This window comes from Eublepharis macularius, chromosome 15 (assembly GCF_028583425.1).
Source record: "Eublepharis macularius isolate TG4126 chromosome 15, MPM_Emac_v1.0, whole genome shotgun sequence".
Classification (NCBI taxonomy): Eukaryota; Metazoa; Chordata; class Lepidosauria; order Squamata; family Eublepharidae; genus Eublepharis; species Eublepharis macularius.
In genome coordinates, this window is record NC_072804.1 from 24,063,477 (window position 1) to 24,084,774 (window position 21,298).

Below are 21,298 nucleotides of genomic sequence, written 5' to 3' on the forward strand. Positions count from 1 at the left end.
AGCACTCTGCTGGTTCAGCTCCCACAACTGCCATGAACTCAGGAGGTGGCCTTGGGTAAGCCACTCCTCAGCTCCACTGTGGGGATAACAACACTGACCTTGTTCACCCGAGGGAGCACTAATCTGGCCAGAAAAGTCGCGTATAAGCACAGTTATTACCCCCCCTTTCCTTGATTTCCTGAGTGGAGTGCATTGACTTTGCTTTCTCAGCTGGAAGCAAAATAGTAAAGAGTCCAGTAGCACCTTTAAGACTAACCAACTTTACTGTAGCATAAGCGTTTGAGAACCACAGTTCTCTTCATCAGACGCATGGAGGGTATGAAGAAACTGGCAAGATATATATAGGTGGGGTGGGGAGGAGGGAGTAGATGCAATCAGTTTGCTTCTGATAATGAAATCAGTTACTTCTGATAATGAGATAACCATTCATAGAGTGATTCTGCCCATGTTGGATAATGCACTTCCAATCCTCTTTATAGATAATTTGGAACGGATTTTTTTGTGTGCGGAACAAAAAAGCCATCTCAAACGATAAAGTGCATTGAAAGTGCATTAGCCAATGTGTGTGGAATCAGCCATAGTCTCTGTTCAATCCAAGTCTGACTGAGTCAAATTTACATATGAATTCCAATTCAGCAGCTTCCCTTTGGATTTTGTTTTTGAAAGGTTTCTGTTGAACTATGTTGACTAAGTCCTTGATGGAAGGTCACCACAGTTCAACAGAAACCTTGAACCTACTCCCACCTCCCCTCACCACCTCTATGTATCTGGCCAGTTTCTTCATACTCTCCATGCATCTGACGAAGAGAACTGTGGTTCTCGAAAACTTATGCTACAGTAAAGTTGGTTAGTCTTAAAGGTGCTACTGGACTCTTCTATTTTGCTACTACAGACTAACGGCTAATTCCTCTGGATCAGCTGGAAACATGGTGAGTCCTCTGACTTGCTGTCACTTTCTTGATATTAAAAACTTGGAAGGAGAGCAGCGTTAGCAATATGCCCGGTCTCCAAGAGAGTAAAATGTATGGGTATATGCTACAGTTACAGGCCCAAACGGCGCACACCTTTACCGAGAAAAAGCCTAAATGAGGATGCCAGTCCCGGGGAACAGCGACTGATCGAACCATCGCGCTCTCCCATTTCCGTAAGCGGCAAGTCTTTTGTCTCCTTGGCGCATCGGTAGCCCAGTCCGCTGCCCTAGAGACACAGGGCGACAGGCTGGGGCCTGAGGCCGCCCGGCCTCGCCGGAAGTGGCAGATCTTTGGCCCCTTGGAGCATCCTTAGTGTAGTCCGCTGCCATGGAGACGCAGAGAGGTCCGCTGAGGCCGTCCGCCCCGAATCCGGAAGTGGCAGATCTTTTGGCCCTTTGGAGCTCCCGTAGCTCAATCCGCTGCTATAGAGACGCAGCGCCCCGAACTGGGGCCGGGGTCCGCCTCCCGCTCCCCCATGGTGGGCGCCGGCGTTATGCGCTCGGTCAGCTACGTGCAGCGAGTGGTGCTGGACTTCGGCGGGAGCCTCTTCCCGCACGGCGTCTGCCTGGGCGATGCCGACAACGACACGGTGAGCGAGGCCCTCGTGAGGCCCCTGGCCGGGTTGGGGTGGGGTGGCGGGCGCCGCTTGGGAAAGAGCAAGCAAGACGCCGCCTGACGCCGCTCCCCTTCTTCTTCTTCTCCTCCCTGCAGCTGAATGAGCTGGTGGTGGGCGACACGAGCGGGAAGCTGTGCGTGTACAAGAGCCACGAGAGCAAGCCGTGGACGGTGCGCTCCTGCCAGGGAATGGTCAGTGCAAGCCCCGCGCGGGGAGGGAGGGAGGGAGGCTGGCTGAGTCTTTCCTGGCTGGGCCTCCATCCAGCCGGAACCCCAAAGCTCCCCCATAACTTGACCTTCTCTTGGTGCTCGTGGCCACTCCATGCGCTTGGTTTTTACCCTTTAAAAGTCATGCGAGCAAGCGGCGCTCCGTTCCGTAAGTTCATTAGACGGTGTCCGAAGAAGCGCTCTGTTTTCTTCCCAGGATCTACTGCCGGTCGATTTTATTAAGTTAGGGTGGTTGAAAAATTATGTATTTGCTTCGAATTTTGCATGGTTCGTAAAACTCGATCCTGCCTCCCTTCAGTTATTTTTGTTTTCTTTCCTAAACTCAGAAATTGGAGGAAACTTGCTTGCCTTGCTTGTTTTTAATTTCCTGTTTCTACTCGTGCCACAAACTTGTTTTAGGAGTAGGGGCCATCACCAGTTTTTGAGAAGGGGCAGCTGGAACTATAAACACTGTTTTACATATGGGTCACAAATTTAAACAAAGATGTTGCTGAATGATATTAGACTACTGCCCATGTGTATGGAAGGAAACATTGTGCATTGGAAGGAGGGTCCAAAGTAATCCTTGGGATGTTTGCATGTTTTGTAATTCTCTGAATTTATTTCAGTTAAGAACTTAACTGCTTTAGCTTTCTGTTTGCATTAGCATTAATTTTTTGTCTTTTCTGTCTTCTTTCTATTGTTTTATTAAGCTTTTGCATTAGAATTAATCTAATAAATGTTCTCTTCCAGCTCACCTGTGTTGGTGTTGGGGATGTGTGCAATAAAGGAAAGGTAAAAGCAATCTCTTGTACTTTGTGTTTTTTGTGGCTGGCACTGGTGTGTATGCCGCTCTGTCATTTATTATAATTTGTTTATTTCATTTATACTCCACCTTCCTCACTGAGACTCAAGGCAGATTACACAGTTTAAGTCAATACAATCAGTGGTTGGGACATTGACTAAAGAGTGCACTGGGGTTTGGATTGCAGAAATTTGAAAACAAGCAACAGTCATTTACTGACCTGAAACAAAGCCTAAGCATTTCAATGAGGCATGTTAACATAATGCGGAAACTAGCTAGTAGGAGTATACTTACAGCAAAGATGGTACCCAGTAGTATAGTCTATGGTCCCTGTCCCTTCACCAAAGCATCTTTCTTGAACCTCCATATTCCTTCAGTTCTGGGAGGGGAACATGACTATGGACTGCTAAGGGGATGAGTTGTTGAACGTGCATCCTTTTTCAGTTATCTGTCTGTTTCATGGAAACAAACAAAATATGAGGTTGTCATGAGGAGAATGCAGATAAATACAGTTATTAGGGAAAAGGTCTAGTTGAAATCAGCAGGACTTGCATTCCAACACAGTTGGAATCAGTCTGAGAGAAGTAGTGCTTTCAGCCTTGAGCATTAATACAAAAGAGGGCTGCAGACCCTAATAGGAATTTGAAAATCAAAAGCTTCAGTTTGCATGTTCACCTGTGCTCCCAAAAGTGTGGGAATAGTAAGTGAAGCTGTGACTGAACTACTGTACCACACAAATGCAGTATCAAAATATGTAATTCTCAATGCGGCTTCATCTATAGATACTTAAATCTGGAGACTGTGGCTATGAACAAACCAGACATACCTTTCTACAGTCCTGAGAAAAGCCCCAGGTTTGCATAAAAATATGAAATCTTTAAAAAAAAAAAGCTGGGGGCTAACTCCTCCTAAAATAACACAAGCAACACCTGTAGTTTTAAGAAACAAGTACCTTCTTAGTGGCCATTGCCAGGCAACCACAACAGTGTTACTATCCTTCAAGCCTTGGTTTCTATCAAGAAAAGACGGAGAGGAGGGTTCAGGGCCATTTCCAGAGCTGTTTAAGCCTTTGAGGAAGGGCTTATTGGAGGCTAGGCCCCAAAGCAACTGCTGGGTGACTTGCTAACACACAACTGCCATGACCCTCCCAGACCTTGGCGACTTGCTACTCTTCAACAGGAGCAACTGCACAATGGCTAGTGTTGTGCAAGAGTTAGAGTTTCAAACTATGATATAGGAAACCCATGATCAAATCCCCAGTCTGCCATAGAAGCTGACTGACCTTCAGCTTGTCACAAACTCTCAGCTTAACCTTCCTCACAGGGTTGTTTTGAAGAAAAAATGGAGGAGAAGAGAATAATATGAGCCACTTTAGGTCCTAGTTGGGGGAAAGGGTATTGATAAATAAATATAGCTGAAAGGGCAAATAAAAGGTGGGTGGGAGGGAAGGAGAGAAAGGCAGGGAAAGGGAAAAAAGGATATGGGGGCTGCTAGGAGGAGGGAAAGACGAAATAGTGTGAGGAGGGGAATACAGGGGAAAGTGAAGAAACTAGCATAGCAGTGACTTCCATAAGTTAGCTATTGTTTGAAGAAGTTGTTCCATATTGAAGAAATGGTGAATTACAGCTCTAGTTTTAACTTGAGCAAGACTCTGGGCAATTTGGGTGTTAAAAGTGCAAAAAAAAGCTTTGTTAGATCAAATCGCAAACATTCTTTTTTGAAAGGACTAGTTATTTACTTAAAAAATAATAAAGGGTTGGATCCTATGACTCTTACCCAAGTGTTCTTTTAACAGAAAGATATCCTCCAGTGGAGAATGCTTGTTTCCTTATGGAGAAGACTTCCTTTGGTGGAGAAGAATTGGTGGAGGGGAGTCATAGGGTCCGATCTCTTTTTTTACTGATTGCCTAAGAACTCAGGTCAGATAATAGCCAACCAGGCACCTCAAAGGGAACAAACAGACCAGATAAAAATCTGAGTCATTTTAAGAACAAGTAACTTCTCAGTCTTTTAATGAAACCTAGAGGAATCTGAACCCAGGCCAGCTAACTCTTCAGTTTGCTTCTCTCTGTGGGCCATCCTGGGCTTCTAATCCAGCACAGCAGTGAGCAGGAGAAACTTCTTTGGGAGACCCACAGTGCATGCTCCACAGCTTCTTCCACTTGCCATTAAGCTCAGTTAGCAATTACAGTGGAGATTGGAACCCTTATGATTTATTAATATGTACACAACTATTGCCAACTAAGCAAGGGCACACCCCCAGCCATGCTTCTGGTTTTTTAAATAATTAAAATCAGAGGAAACGGGTCATTAAAATGCTTGTGCATAAAAAAGCATAACATGCATAGGAAAGCTTGACGGTCAAAAGATCTGCTTAACTGCAGTAGCTCAGTTTGTTTGTTGTCAGAATGCACTCCTCACCTGGTAGACTCTGGGTCCCATTTTTTCTTGATGGGAGAGAATTCCTGCATTTTATAAGAAGTATTTGCAGGCATTCCATGGCTTAAAAAGATTGGCATTCTTAATTGTGTGCTTTGTTCAGGGCTCCTACATCTTGTCAACATTTGTTATTCAGAAATTCCCAAATCAGAAAACCACAGAAAAATTTACAGTCAAAATTGCATTTAACCTACTTAACCAACAGGTTAAACATACTTCAAGCCTGCTTACCCAGACTTCTTGTGCCTCCCTTCCAATTCACATTCATGTAACTCAACATAAATAACATGCTTAACAATGGGTAGCTGTGTAGGTCTATAGTAGAAGAGCGCTATTTGAATCCAGTGGCACCTTAAAGACCAACAAGATTTCCAGAGTATCGAGATTCAGAGCTTATACCCTGAAAATCATGTTGGTCTTTAAAGTGCAACTGGACTCCCATACTTTATGATGTGAAACTTCCATTAAGTCGGAAAAGTATGATGCTAGGGAGGCTGCTCTTTGGGGTTTCTCTGCATATGCAGATGGGCCCTTACTCGGATGACCTTTCAGGTCTGGTCTCTAGACGTAAAAGCTTGAGCATGAAAACTGAGCCTTGTTGAAGGACAAGTTGAATGAAAGGAAGTGCCCTGGGCACTGGTGCCAGTCCAGAAGGCTCGATCTTGCTCAGGTGGCTGTCTGCTCCTGCCAGTGGGGAGAAGTTCAAGCTTTTACAATGCCCAAGGCTTCCTACACATCATCTTGCATCCTTTTCAGGCGTTGCCTCTCTGTTCTTGCTCATTCCCATCCTATGTGGGGGAAATTGCAGCCTATTTGGTTGCCTTTTGCTGACCACAAAACTTCTCTGTCAGAATTTGACCGTTGCAATGAGCGCTGAAGGTTGGTTTCATCTGTTCGACCTCACACCTCCACCCTCGAAGCACCTGGATGCCTCCAGCCACCATGAGTTCCCGCTGCCTGATGACCCGAAGATGGGATTCAAGCAACACATTCCTGCCAACACCAAAGTTATGTTGATCAGTGATATTGGTGAGCAAGGACATTCGTTCACACTGTGTAGAAGGGGTAGGGAATGCAGTGTGAGTGGGTGGGAAGAGAGAGAAGCTGATGGATGAGCAGTGCCTCCCCAAGCATCTCGTCTTCTCGAGACCTCGAGTGTTCTCCTAAGCCCTGAGAAGGAACATTGGGCAGAATCCTGGGTCACTTACGTTGATCACATTTCTGCCCTAGACTAGAACTGGAATAAAACAGGTCTGCTCTTGTCTTACCATACTAACTAAAACTGGCCACCTACTGTTTAATGGACTGATGGTTAAATTGATCCATCTCCTAACTGAGCCTTGCAGCTTCTGGGGTACATTTGTATAGCTTTACTCTGAGCAAGCAAGCTGGGCTGCTTTTGTTTTTGAATGTAGCATTTCCTGAGTGTGTTCACTGCTTGTTCTGTCTCTTGCATGAACACACACAGTGGAATTGTGATGTTGTGTCAGTGTCTTGAACAGGGCTTTTTTTCAGGGGGAACGCAGGGGAACGGAGTTCCGGAACCTCTTGAAAATGGTCACATGGCTGGTGGCCCCGCCCCCTGATCTCCAGACAGAGGGGAGTTTAGATTGCCCTACGAGCCGCTTAGCAGCGTGGAGGGCAATCTCAACTCCCCTCTGTCTGGAGATCAGGGCGCGGGGCCACCAGCCATGTGACCATTTTCTCTGAGGGCAACCCACTGAGTTCCACCACCTCTTTTCCCAGAAAAAAAGCCCTGGTCTTGAGTCACCTTCTTTTGTGCTCTTAACAGACGGAGATGGGAAAAATGAGTTGGTTGTGGGCTACACTGACCGTGTAGTGCGAGCCTTCCGCTGGGAGGACTTATGTGAGAGTTCAGAGAATATTTCTGGGCAATTGGTACTGCTCAAGAAATGGCTTTTGGAGGGACAGGTAAGAAGTCCTGCATGTGTATACCTATGCAGAATAGTGCTCTTCAGAAACAGGGATGCCACTGGGACAGCCTAATGGAGAAAGCATTTCTGTAGACCCCAGCTTTGTGGCTGCTGAATTAGAAGATCAAGTTGAGTGGTACATCCAGTCCAGCATTGCGTTTCCCACAGAGGATAACTAGATGCCCCAAGAGGCCCACAAATAAGGGCACAGAGGCCAGTTCTATCACTATGTGCCAGATTCTGAGAGAACTCCAGTATCTTGTGCAGTCTCTCTCTGCCCAAATTCAGTGTCCAAAACAATAACTATAACCAAGGCGTTGTCGGTAGTTATGTGAACTTGCTGTAATATTTGATATAGACTGATACCCAGGAAGGGACAGTCATGGGGTGTGGAGATTTTGGGTGGCCAAAGGAGGACTGATATTTGAGGCATAAGGATGTGGTAGGTCAGAGAAGTAAAGATGTGATTCACAAAGAAGTAGGGCATATCTCTTGCCTGTCCTCAGCTGCTGGGCTTGGTGTGGCAGCATCCCTTAGTTGCTTGAGCAGGAGCCTGATTCAGCTTGCCTTTCTGTGATGTTAGCACTTTTGTGACCCTTCCCAGCTATATGGACTTTTTAAAGAAACTTGTGTGTGCTGGGTGCCTTACAGAGAAATCCTAAACTGAGTCACTCCAGTCTAAGCCCATTGATTTTAGTGGTCTTAGACTGGAGTTACTCTCCTTAGGATTTCATTGTTCATCTGCAATGCAGTTTGTCATTCCAGGCCCTGTGTTAGCAGTTTACCATTCTTGCAGAAAGCAGCTGTTTGTGCTCTCACTAGCTCTGATCCCTCTTCTGAAGGCAAATGCTATTTTTGGTTAGTTTAGTGGTTAAGAACGGCAGGACTCTCATCTGGAGAGCCAGGTTTGATTTCCCACTCCTCCACTTGAAGTCAGCTGGGTGGCCTTGGGTCAGTCACAGCTTCTAGGAGCTCTCTCAGCCCCACCCACCTCACAGGGTGTTTGTTGTTGTGGAGATAATAATAACATACTTTGTAAACCACTCTGAGTGGGTGTTAAGTCATTCTGATGGGCGGTATATAAATCAAATGTTCTTCTTGTTGTTAATTGGCTTTCTTTCTATGGAAGAATAGGTAGACAGCCTGTCTGTGAATCCAGGCTCTGATGGTGCTCCTGAGATGATGGTGTCCCAGCCTGGCTGTGGCTATGCAGTCCTGCTCTGTACTTGGAAAGCAGATCATCAGCATCCAACAGAGGGGGAGGCAGACAGTGCTGCAGCTAGCAGGTGAGTCTCCTGGAATCCAGTGAGGCAAGCAGGGACTCTTCTAGCAGTATCAGTGCAGTATCTCGTTGGCAGTACATATGGTATATCTTGTATTTACATGTTGTATATCTTCCAAAACCATCTGGCAGAATAGGTGTCACACCTGCCACAAGTTTTGAAGTCATATAGTTCATTGTGAGTTTTTTGAGTGGCCGTGCTTGTCATTATGGTGTCTTTGGATTATGCAGCATAATAACTATTTTTACTTGTCAGTGGTTAAGCATTATGTTTAAATAATTAAACTATTGACTGTGAACTAGGATGTGAAATCATGATTTGAAGTGGGTTTACATAAACTGTGTTTTATTTGAACCAGTAAATGGTACACCTGTCCTGAGCAAACCATGGTTGAAGCAGTTCCCTCTCTCTCTGCAAAGTGACAGCTATGCTTGGCTAGTGTCTTTCTATAAGCACCTCTGGGAGCACAGTTTAGCTTGACAGGCTGCATTGTGGTTTCACAATCTGTTTGGATCTTAATTGGGGTTAATGACATACCATGATTAGAACTAACTAGATTTAAGCATTGTGTCTGAATTGGGGCAAATTCTTTTTGTTTTTCCCATTCCAATTCAGGTATAATATTGAATGCTGTTCCTCCCCCCCCCCCTTTATAAATCATGTTGAGCATTATATCCAGATAACAGTGCTTAGATGCTTTTTAGATACTAACAGAGTTTGAGAACGTAAATTGTAAAGTGGTTCTCAATCCAGTGTAGTTTTTAAAACTGGAAATTATGTGAAAAACAAGATAATCCCGATGAACCAATCCTGGCAAGACATGGTGTATGGGGGGAGAACTCAGGCTCCCTTTAGGAAAGAGGCAGGACAAGTGATGCTGTTGTAGCAAGGACAGAGATCCACTAGGCTAGCAAGAAATTTATTCACCTGGATATTTGCATTAAAGCCACAGAGTTAAGAAAACAGATCTGGATTAAAATTAATCAGACTCCCGCATTCTTTCTGAATAAAGTCCTGAATAAACACATTCTCTGTTGATCATGGGTTTTTGGACGGGGGTTTGGTGATGATAAACTATGCTAGACATCAAATTGTTGGGAAAATGTCTGGGCCTGCACTTCCCCTGTATTTAGTATGCAGGAGTGGAAGGTACCACTCTGTTTCAGCCTCTTGCACTGGAAACGCACTCATTCCTCTTTGAGTTCAAAGAAATGCTTGTATGGACTTGTGTTAGGAAGCAGCCTCAAAGTGGCATAACTCCTCTTTCTTCAGCTTTCGTCCTCATAGGCAACTTCTACCTAGTTAGGCAAGGCATGTTTAGGTTCTGTAATGCTATTCTTGGGCTGTGATAAGGTTTTATTCTGCTGTATCTGACGTGTGTTAGTGCTGCCGTTTCTGTCGGCTGTGTCAATAATTTATTGTTCATCTTTGATCTTCTGTGCAGTCCCATTTTGGGACTGCACATGTGCAGGCCAAATGTGTGCCTGCACCAAAGACACTTTATAAACAGCAGATACAGGTAAATGCAACCTTGTGTTTTTTTTCCACTGTAAGCCTCCTCAGAGATATTCATATGGAGATACAGGGTATGAATATTTGAAATAAATATGATTTAGTCATACAGAGTTATTTTCTTGCACAAATGAGTTTTGTCTGTCCAAAAGTGGGGAGATGCAGTAATGAGAATACAGCTGATTCCAGCGAATGGAGAGTAAGATAATTGGCAAGAAAGCATTTAGATCTGGGTTGGGCAGCATCTTCAAGTCAGAGTAACTGGAAGGGGAACCTTTAGAGGCTGAGGAACTGTCCCGCCTCCGTGGAATTTTCTGTTGCCTGTTCACTTATTGTACTTTCTCTCCGATCGCTCCTGCTTGTCATTGAATGGCTTGTGCCAGATGTGTCAGGAACTAGTCACTTGCCTCTGTGTTCCTTTACACTGTAAAATAAAGCTAAATTGTTAGTTTCTGTGTGATGTTTTTGTAGTTCAGTTTAGACCACTGTGTTCTACCATCCACGTACTTCTGGAGAGAAGTACCCCTGTTTGCTTTGTGAGGTTTTTAGAGGGGATGAAGCCCATGTTCTCACACACAGGCTTTCCATGCCTAGTCTTCCGGCATGCCATGTGTTTAAGGTCAGATATCCTGTACCACTTTGGGGGTTGATTTCTTCTAGGGAAGCTCCAATCCGGGATGTCATTCTCCACCAGACATCAGGTAGAATTCATAACAAGAATGTTTCAACTCATCTTGTTGGCAACATTGGCAGAGGTAAGTGCAGAAATTCTGGGCCTGGCAAAAAGAGGAAACAAACAGAATTTTATCTAGTTGAATTATAGGCCCATTGTCTTAACCAGCCTGATAAAGAATTCTGGTGAGCTCGAAAGCTTGCCAAATGTTTTGTGTCCACCTAGTTGGTCCTAATAAAAGGTATTACACAGGTTTCACTCTTGTTTGGGGTTTTTGCATGGACTGATATGGCTGTAAACTTTTCAGCCTCCAATTGGTCCTTCCCGGTTGGTCCTTCCTGGTAACTGAGGTCAGCTCTTCATGGGGAAGAACCGGAAGCTCCCTTGTAGTGGAGGCTTTTTTCAGTGTCACTGGAACTCTCATCACAGGCGCTGCCCTAGAGCAGGAGGTGGGTTGGAGGTTCTCACCATTATCGGGGAGTCTGTTTTGCTGCCTCTGTTGATGCTTCAGGTCTCAGCAGACTACTGGGAGCCTCCTTGATCTCTTTATTTTCCTTTTTTCACAATTCTTTCTAATCTAGATGTTGAAGCAGTGGTCTCTTCAAGGACAACAGTCCAATTCTGTTACTGTGTGGTTTTTTAAAATGCTGTGGCTGTTCTTCCAAGGGTTGTAAAGAAACTTGCTGTAGTTTCAAGCACATTCTGTTCTGCTTTATTAAAGAGGTTTCTGAAGAGCTGGATTGTGTGGTGTCAGTCCCATTTGAACTCTCTTCTCAGGCATGGCCCCCCCCCCCAGTTCTTATATCTGGAGCTCTTCCTCTCAGTCTGAAATGCCCTAGGCTGAAATGTTGCTGCTGTATAAATGCTACCAGGATCTGGTAATGAGTACTGCTTTGCTTGATATAGAATAGAAACAGAGCAATTATTTGGTCTTTTCCTGAAACCAAAATTGGTATATCAGATTTGCTGATCATAACATTTTATACCCTTCTGCACTAGAGCAAAGACAGCATACAAAATTTTACAAACCGTGATTAAGCCCATGGAAGGGGCAATGCAAATATGCAGGTTACATTGAGACATGTGAGCCGAAGGCCTTCCAAACGGACAAACCATCCACCATTTCCAGGCTGCCACCACCAGCTATTCTGTGATTCTGAGGGATGGGAAAGTTGAGAGGACTTCCTCAAGTCACTGAAGGTTTTGGCTCTGCTGCCTCCCAAACTCTGCCTCCTTGTGTTCTGTCTCCGCAGGGGGCACCGAGCAGCAGAGGGGCTCCGGTCTGTTTGCACTCTGCACTTTGGACGGTAAGCTCGCCTGATTCCCTGGGAACAAGCCAAGGGCAAGGATTCTCTTGACTGGCGAGGCCAGAACTCAAAATACTTCTCCAGCATTCTGTTAGGCATGATGTATGCAAGGCCTTGTATATTGGAGCCGTTAAACTAGAGCCAGCTGCAAGAGCAGGATGCTGTCCAGGAAGCTAATTTGGGCCCAGACACAAGTGCAGAAGCAGAGTCAGAAGTATTGTGTCAAGTGCCTACTGAAGGGCTTTGTATCTCCATTCCTTCCTGATGCATTAGCAGGGCCTTAGCAGGCTCCTGTTGAGTATGGCAAGGGAGGCCTAATGATGCCAAGCCGGAGGACTGCCTTTGATATGCGGTTCAGCTGGAAGGTGTTGTGGTTTTGGGGTTGGGTGGCGATCCTGAACTCAGGAGGTAAGCGCAGGTAAGAGGCACTGACCCCTAGAAGACGCAGGTTCCAGAGGGAGCATTCTGTGGCAGCAGCCTGGAGTTCCCTAGCTGGACACTGTCATCCTGCTCCCAAGGGGTCCTGAAACCCCACTTGAGAGGAGCTTTCTATCTCTGAGAATGTCTTGCAGCACCTCCCAGGTCCTGGCAAATCAGCAAACCAGGGATACCGTGACAGCTGCTACTGACAAGCTAATCGGTGTGTTTTCTGTGAGATGTTGTGTATCATCCTGTCAAGCGTTGTGTTCTTAGGATCCCCCTTTGCTTCGTGGTCTCCCTTGTGGGTGCAGAGCCCACTGCAGGGATAGTCATTCTGCAGAGCTTTGGGGTGAGAATAGACAGTCCCCGGACGCGCCCTCTGTCACAACTTCAAAGGAGAATAGTTTTCTTTTGAGACTGACTAAAGCTGATTCATGCCCTCCCTCTCCCTCCACTCTCCTGCAGGGACACTGAAGCTGATGGAGCGGGCGGATAAGCTGCTGTGGTCAGTGCAGGTCGACCACCAACTTTTTGCTCTAGAAAAACTGGATGTCACTGTGAGTTCTCCTCCAGGTTTTGTTCTAGGCTGGCAGGATTGGGTTGGGCAGAGGGCTTCTGATCAAGTTGGTGCCTTAGCTGGCTGGGGACGGAACAGAATTAAACCGGGTCACCTGTCCGGAGGTGGAGGTGCAGATCGAGATGGGCCTTTTTGGCCTCCTTCCCAGGAGAGAACTGTCACTGCTGTCAGCGCGTTGTCCTGGTAGCAGCCGTGCCTTCCCTTCCTCCGTTTGAGGAACCTGGATGTGGTGCCCCGGGAGAATGATGATGTTAGTTGAGAGAAAAAGAGGAGGTAAAAGTGAGGGTTTAGGGGGAGCAACAATGAACTCTGTTCATGAAGCTGGAGCTAATGACTTGATGTGCAGGCAGTAAAACCTGCGAGACACTTGCATATTTCAGTGTAGAGAGGAGGAAAAGCAGGAGGAGGGAGCTGAGTATCATTACCATAATGGTAATAAAACAAGCCACAGGGCGAGAGAGGCTGAGGTCCTGGAGTGCACTGTGCTTCCCAAACTTGATGGGGCTCAGCTGACCCTTGGCTGACTCAGATAAGAGCTTAGGGGTTATAATTGATCCAGCATTACTGTGGAAGCAGCAAGACTTAAACTTCTTCCCATTTTGCAGGCTGCAGCGCTTGGATTTGCAACCGTTAGGCCTTTTTGCATCCACATCACTGCTTCGGTGCTAAGTTGTTAATACTACATCTGGAGGGATGCAGGAACGGCTATCCCTCTCGTAGGCTTACAGGATTTCCACCACATGACAGAGAACTGTGCTAGTTAGATACTTTGATCTCTTCCAGGGAAATGGCCATGAGGAGGTGATTGCTTGTGCTTGGGATGGCCAGACGTACATCATAGACCACAGCCGGACTGTCGCCAGGTTCCAGGTAGATGAAAATGTGAGCGCTTTCTGTGCAGGTGAGCTGCTTAATGCTTGACAGATCGGTCAGAACTTTGCTCTGTGCTCTTTGCTCAGAAAGTTTTGCTCTGTGTAGTGAGGAGCCTCAATTCGATGGCAATACTTTGGGTCTCAAGGAGCAGAGGTCTCTGTTAAGGACCACGGAGAACTGCTGTGTGTTGGAGAAGACAGTACTGGAATAGATAGACCAGTGGCCTCACAGTATGAAGGAAGGCAGCTTCATATGCTCATGAGCAAAACTATGCAACAATGATCTTCTGTTGTTAGCAAGCAATCTACTGATACCAGCTTTGCATGCATAAAGTCCCAAGTTCAGTCCCTGGCATCTCTGTCGTGAAAAGAAGCTTCCTCTGCCTGAGATCTTGGAGGACGCTGGGTTAGGTAGACCGGTAAATGGAAAGCCTGAACAGCTGCTTCTTCCTGTCCTTTTGTGATGCAAAAGAAGAGGCTAATAGAGCATGATTACTGTTTCAGCCTAGGTAAAGGTAAAGGTAGTCCCCTGTGCAAACACCGAGTCATTACTGACCCATGGGGGGACGTTGCACCAAGACGTTTTCTTGGCAGACTTTTTATGGGGTGGTTTGCCATTGCCTTCCCCAGTCATCTACACTTTACCCCCAGGAAACTGGGTACTCATTTTACTGACCTCGAAAGGATGGAAGGCTGAGTCAACCTTGAGCCGGCTACCTGAACCCGGTTTCCACCAGGATTGAACTCAGGTCGTGAGCAGAGCGTGGGCTGCAGTACTGCAGCTTACTACTCTGCACCATGGGGCTCGTCTGTTTTGGCCTACTAAGGGTCAAACAGGAAGGCTCTACCCTGGCTTAGTTTACGTCCAGGGGTGGACTTGCATCTCTCCCCCACAGTCCATAGGGACATCTGCTTTATTTGTAGTGCCTTTGCTTTAGGGAACAAACCTTAACCCAAGCACGTAGGGGGAGTTGCCCTTAATTTCTAGAGAAGGCCCTGCATCCTCAGATTGTAGGCTAGTGCTAGAGAAAGGGCGCTGGATAATCTCTTTATGACCGCTGCTTCGAGTGGTGTAATGTATGCATAATTGAGCCCCCTGCCCAATTTCCATATTGTCTCATCATCTCAACTGCAGTGTGCATTTTGATAGAATTCTAGCAGTTGTATCACATATGCAGCTGCTCACCATCAAGAGAGCAGCAGTCGAGGAAAGTGCATGCTCTTGTGAGTACATTTTCATTAAATTTTATCCCTGTTTTGCTTCATCAGCATCCCTATTTCTGCTCTAGAAGGGAATAAAGCACATTGATCTGGAAAGAGCATAACTAATGATAACTACCTCTTGTCTTTCCAAGAAGGGCTGTAGCCAGGGTATGAACCAGGATCAATGAAAGTCACTTTGAAGCAGAAGGGGATACTTGAGGATCCAAGTGCCTTGAGCATCACCAGGTTAGGGACCTGCTTTGCAGGCAAGAGTGCTTCCCCTTCTAGAGTAGCCAAACGAAATCAATCAATCAATCAATCTGGGTGTCATCAGAATAACAGTGACTGGCTCCAAATCTCCTGACAGGATTTGTCCTCTATCAGTGCTTCTGATCTTTGTCCTCTATCACTGCTTCTGTCATTGCCGTAAGCTCCCTGGTATAGGATGGGTATCAGTTGTTTCAGCTGCCTGGTTATCCGCCTATTTCAGAAATCATCAAGATTGAGCAGTCTCCAAGAACAAATTCAGTGTAACTGGTCTCCCAACTCTTCCTCAGCCTATACCTTGCCATATAGTGACCTGTCCAGCCGTGGGAGATTTGAGATGTTGTCTGCCTCTGAGTCACCATACCCATGCCCAGTGGAGAATACCAGAGCAAGCAGATGATTTGCTATGTGTGGAGCTAGTGAGACTTGGGACATCCCTGCCACTAGGCAAGGGGTTGGAATGAATGTTGAATCCCCCAGAGACTAGTTAACTGGATCATCTCTGCTCTAAGGGCCAAGCCCATGTGCAGCAGCTCAGATAGGGAGGCCGCTGGGCAGTGTTGTGTCCCTGGCACCCAGCATGAAGGACAAGCCCTGCAACTAGGAGTCTGGTGAAGAAGAGGAGGGAATGTTCATAGGCTGGGCCTGTGCAACTGAAGGCCATCTTGACTAGGCTGCCCCAGGAGCTTGCTTTGCTCTATTATGGCCTGCATAACTTGGGGTGGGGGGCTTGGAACACCCCTTCTCAGCTGTTCTTTGTGCTGACAGGCAATGCTGTGGCCCACACTCAGAGGAAAGGTTTCTGTTGCCTCCCAAGGGTTTCTGTTTGCGAGCCCCTGTAGTGCAGTGGGAAAATTTCTTGATTGCAAATGCCAGATTCTGAAATGCAATGGAGAAGTGTCTTTGTTGCATCTGGGGATTTGCAAGTGAAGTGCAAGCTCCTGGGGTGCAGAGAGAAGGTGGGTGTGGGGGCAGGATTAAGAGCCGTACCTCCCAGCTCTTCTGTCTGCTGAGAGGTGGCATTCTCAGCCCTCCCCCTGGAATTGTTTTCCCACATCCCTGCTCTGGGGCAGGGGTCAGAACACCCACTCTCTACTGAGAGTGGGTGTTCGAGCTCATTGTGCACCCCTCGACCTTACCTCCAGATTCTCTTTTTGCCAGTTTTGATACTTGGGTGTTGCTGTGGTCTCCTTTGCGCTCATTTGGTGAAACTGGAGCCTTGTGTCTCATATTTTGGTCTGTGGGAAGTGAAGACTGGCCAAGTAGGCCTTGTGTGGGCAACACAGGAGGGGGCAATGCCTCAGAGGTCTGGTTGAATCTTCCATGGTAAAGCTGGGCTTTAGGTTGTGAGTGGCTTTTGTGCTTTGAGCTGGTCCAGTGTGTGTATCAGTGTGTGTGTGTGGGGGGGATCATTGATCTCTGGCCTTCGGTGCTGTGACTCGCTTCTGTAGTGAAATCCTCTACATTTGTTTTGAAATTTCTTCTGGGGATTTATTTGATGTTGTCTGTGACATCTCATAGACTCCAGTTGAACTCCATGGTGTAATCATTATTGAATGTACCAAACCTTTTCAAAAAGGCAGATTTGAATCCTGGCTTTATTTACCAGCCTGATCCAAGCAGTTCTGGACTAAATTGTTTCCAGATCTTTTTGATTTTTAGCAACAACAGCTTCAGAAGAAAGACTCCTCTGCCACTATCTTTTCATCACAATCTGCGTGTGACTTATGTGGAACTCTCGCCCTCTTTCTTTCCTGTGACTTAGAGGGCCTTGTACACATTTTATTATATCTATTAGTAAAGTACATAAGCACATTATCCCTTCTTTTAAACAGAAGGTTTTGATCTTTTTTCCTGGATGAGCTTGGGAGGACAAGAACTTAGATCCTGCTGGTGCCTGCCCCGTGCACTTGAAGCCTGGTCCAAGTAGGAATTGGCTCTGTCACTTTGGGTTGAGGGGGAAACAGTTGCATTTTTAATGCTCTCCCATGTAAAAAATCTCTGCAAGTTTTTTCCCTTTAAAAAGCACTTTAGAGTGAATGGCTACAGCAAGTCTTTGCACGCTATGCTAGTTTTTCACTTACAGGGGAATAATCTATATACAGGAACTTTGAAAAATGTCATTCCTCTACTGCAGTCTGAAGTGATTCCATCCACAATTCTGCTCTATGTGTAGACATGGCCCCTTTCCTTTTTCTGGAGTTCTCTTTGACTTCTGAGCTGTTTTCTGTATCTCCCTGAGTGCGTATGTTGATCCTTAAGTAACAGCTGCCCCTCTGCCTTCATTTCTCTAGGTCTATATGCCTGCAAGGGAGGCCGCAACAGCCCTTGTCTAGTATATGTCAGTTTCAACCAGAAGATCTATATCTATTGGGATGTCCAGTTGGAGAGAATGGAATCCACCAATCTGCTGAAGATATTAGAGAGCAATTCTGAATACAAAGAACTCCTGCAGCAGCTGGGCGTGGGTATGGAACACATCTCATATAAACAAATGGTGGTGTGTGTTTTATGTACCATCAAGTCACTTCTGACTTATGGCGCCCCTATGATGTACTAAACCACTGGATGTGACTCTTAAAAGACAACATGTCTGTCCCATATAAAGAGGATGTTTTTGCCCAACCTCAAAAAAAAAAAAGAGAGAGAGAGAAACCTCTGCGGAAGGGTTTTCCGATTGCTATTTACTGGACCATGAGATCAATATAATGGGATCTCACCCAGTAGGTCCTACAGGTGATTCCTCTCATTCGGCCCCAGTGCCATATTTAAAAAGTAGATCTATTTTAGTGGATTCTATTGGACAAAATATAAACTAAACTGACAACCAGGGACCCCGAGTGAGCATTATTTAATATGTATTTCATGGAATGTGACAGGATTGTTAAACACAACCCATTTCAATTGAATCAATATTCTTCCTGTATTTAACATTTAAAGCAAAGAACATGGTTAGTTTTGAAGTGGAATTCTACATATGTTGCTCATAGGTCTCCTCTCTTATTAATGAACAAGCATCCACCCGCCAAGGAAATCAGTTTGTGTTTTGCAGATTACCGTAAAGCTTTTGACTGTGAGGATCATGAAAAGATATGGATGGTTTTAAAAGATGGGGGCGTGCTGCAGCATCAGATTATTTTGATATACAATCCGTTCTCAGGACAAGAGGCCACTATTAGGACAGAATACAGGGGAAACAGAATGGTTTCCAGCGGTAAAGTGTCAGAGAAGGATGTATGCTATCTCTGTTTGTTCAACCTACATGCAGAACATATATACGGAAAACTGGATTAGATTTAGATGAAGGTGGAGTGAAAGTTTGTGGAAGGAACAGTAACAATTTGAGATACGCAGATACGCTTTACTGGCAGAAAATAGCGAAGCTTTCAAATGGCAATTGATGAAGGTTAAGGAAGAAAGTGCCAAAGCAGGATTACAGCTGAACATCAAGACGACAAAAATAATGACAACCAAGGAATTACACAGTTTTAAGGTTAACAATGAAGACACTGAAATTGTTCCAAGATTTTCTATTCCTTAGCTCAACCATCAACTAACTAGTTCTAGAAAGGAAATACAAGGGTGCTTTTGTTCATTTGCTTGTCTGTGCTCATACTACCTAACTTCAGCAGTTACATCATGGGGCAGCTCCACGTAGAATTTAGTCTTGTAACTGGATCGAGCATGCATTTAGTTGCCCAGTAAAACTTAACAGCTGCATCCATTCACAAAGAGAATTTTCCCTGAGGGGCCTGCAAAAAGATACCACTTGGGTACGAACTACCTTCTGAATCCAGCCTGGTTTTTACCAAAGCCGTTGCCACACTTTAGATGATACTAAACAAAAGGTTATCCCAGTCCTATGTACTTTTAGATGTTATCGTGATGAGCAGGAAGCTTGCAGATTTTTTTAAAGATACTTTAATTTTATTATTGATGGAGGAATACAGAGTAAGAAGGGTAGGGGAAGGAAATACAAGTTACATAATTCAAATACATTACACCGTTCAGTCAAATATATTTTCTTATTATCTTTTTGTAATCCATAGGTCAGCTTATTATTACAATTTTTCCATTCATTTTTAGCACTGTCCATAAATGTCTTCAACTTAACTCGAAATTAAGTTCCTTCCAAGTTCTTTTGCATCCAGTCGTACAAAGGGTCCCAAATATCATCATATATCATACTATCTCTATCTTTCAATAAACTGGATAGTTTATCCATTTCTGCTGTATTGAGTATTCTTTCAATCAGATTTTCTTGTGTTGGGATATCTTTCGTTTTCCAAAACCTCGCATATAAAATTCTAGCTGTTGTAATTATATTCAGAATCAAATGTTTTTGGTTTTTATTCACCTGAGCCATTATATGATTTAATAGAAAAAGTTCAGGGTTCAGTGGTATAGGAATTTTGAGAATCTGCTGGATCATTCTATGAGTCATCTTCCAAAACTCCACCGTTTTTTTACATGTCCACCACATATGGTAGTATGTACCCACCTTAAGAAGCATGCAGATTCTTAAATACATTGATATGTTAACAGTACTTGGCATTAGTGGTAATGTGTGTGTGCCTCTCTGTCTCTCGCAGCTGAAGACGACGTTTCTGCTGTCAGAGATCTGATTCACAGCACCCTCTACCTACCAGAGCATCAGTCAAATGCCCATTGTCAGCAAAGACTCCAGGCCAGAACGAACTCCTCCAAGTGAAACATGATGCTGCGCTGCTGCTCCTTTCCATGCTTGCCACATCTGCGTATGTCCATTGTTCCCATTGGGTGTTTTTGAAAATCTGGCTGAACGGCATGATGAACCAGGGCACGGAAGCCTGAACGGCATGATGAACCAGGGCACCGAAGCCTGGTATCAAGGAGTGGAGCCACTGGCATTGATGCCAGAAGGATAGGAAATGCCTCTTGCTGCCTTCACATGGTTGTCACTGATCAGACACTTAGCCTTTTGCCCAAAACTTTGATTTTGTAAAATATGGAAAAATACAAGAAGGTAGAGTTGATGCACAAAACTAGTTATATGTCCAGAAATGCTAACTTGAAATGGGACAGACCAGCAGACAGTAGCGATGGCAGTAAATGGGATGTTGTTGAGATGTTGTTCTGTGTGTTATTTTCAAATTGAAGTTCATATTCCAAGAACTTAAAATTTGAAAAATAATAAAGTTTGAAAGGATGGGGAGGGTCTTAGAGACTCCAACTAAATATAATCTTGCTTTAAAAATAACTTGTTGTTTCAAATGGGATATTGGTGATGTGTTAACAAGCATAGGTAACTTGTCATTAAAACTGGCTTCCGTGCAGGAGGACTAGAAAGTAGCAGGTGTCATCCCATTTGTTCAGAAAGGATTCAGAGGGGATCTGGAGAATTTCTTTCCGCCCCACCCCTTTGGCCTGTGTGCACCTGCGCAGAGCCGTCTGTCATACTGTCCTGGCTTTGGGGCAGACTCCCGTGATCTGGCCCTACCTCCAGGTTTATGAGAGTGGACACAGAGAGGGAAGAGAGCACAGGGGGCCTAAAGGGGGGATTCGGTTCAAGGAGGAGAGGTCCATCAGTGGTTGCTAGCCATGGTCGGTTAAGGCGCCTCCATATACAGAGGCAAGCAAACCTCTGAATCGCATGCTGGGAGGCAGCAGCAGGAAGAGGCCTCGACTTCTGTGCCCTGTTCGTTGGCCCTCCAGAGTGACCAGTTGGTCTCTGTGTGAGATGGGATGTTGGACCAAATGGACCACTGGTCTGACGCAACAGGGACGTTCTTCTGTTGTGACACCCAGTGTGGTGTAGTGGTTAGAGTGTCGAACTAGGATCAGGGTGACCCAGGTTCGAATCCCCGCTGTGCCGTGGGTCACCTTGAGCTAGTCACACCCCCTCAGCCTGATCTACCTCAAAGGGTTGTTGTGAGGATAAAATGGAGGAGAGGAGAATTATGTAAGCTACCTTGGGTTCCCATTGGGGAGAAATGTGGGTTATAAATGAAAATAAATGTTCTTAAAAGTCGAAATGACTCAAGAAGTTGTTTTTGGACTGTGGAAGATCCCTGACAACTGGATTAGTTTCTCAGCTGAAATGAAGACTCTGCTATAGACCTCTGGAGGGACACTCATGTGTGTGTGGTGGGGGGGGGCGTGCAGTACAGGCAAGAAGGATTTGCCAGAAATTGGCTGCAAATGCTCCAGATAAGGAGCAACTGATGCTTTATG

At 45.3% G+C, this 21,298-nt stretch overlaps 1 protein-coding gene across 1 annotated transcript; it reads left to right on the forward strand.

Moving 5' to 3' along the window:
• Positions 1-1,367: 1,367 nt before the first annotated feature.
• On the forward strand, positions 1,368-21,086 carry ITFG2 (integrin alpha FG-GAP repeat containing 2). The gene is made up of 12 exons (XM_054999592.1): positions 1,368-1,560; positions 1,683-1,778; positions 2,547-2,588; positions 5,889-6,066; positions 6,830-6,969; positions 8,106-8,257; positions 10,427-10,521; positions 11,693-11,746; positions 12,632-12,723; positions 13,527-13,644; positions 17,380-17,553; positions 19,678-21,086. The coding sequence occupies exons 1-12, from the start codon at positions 1,447-1,449 to the stop codon at positions 19,794-19,796; spliced, it is 1,374 nt and encodes a 457-aa protein (XP_054855567.1). The 5' UTR covers positions 1,368-1,446; the 3' UTR covers positions 19,797-21,086.
• Positions 21,087-21,298: the final 212 nt, after the last annotated feature.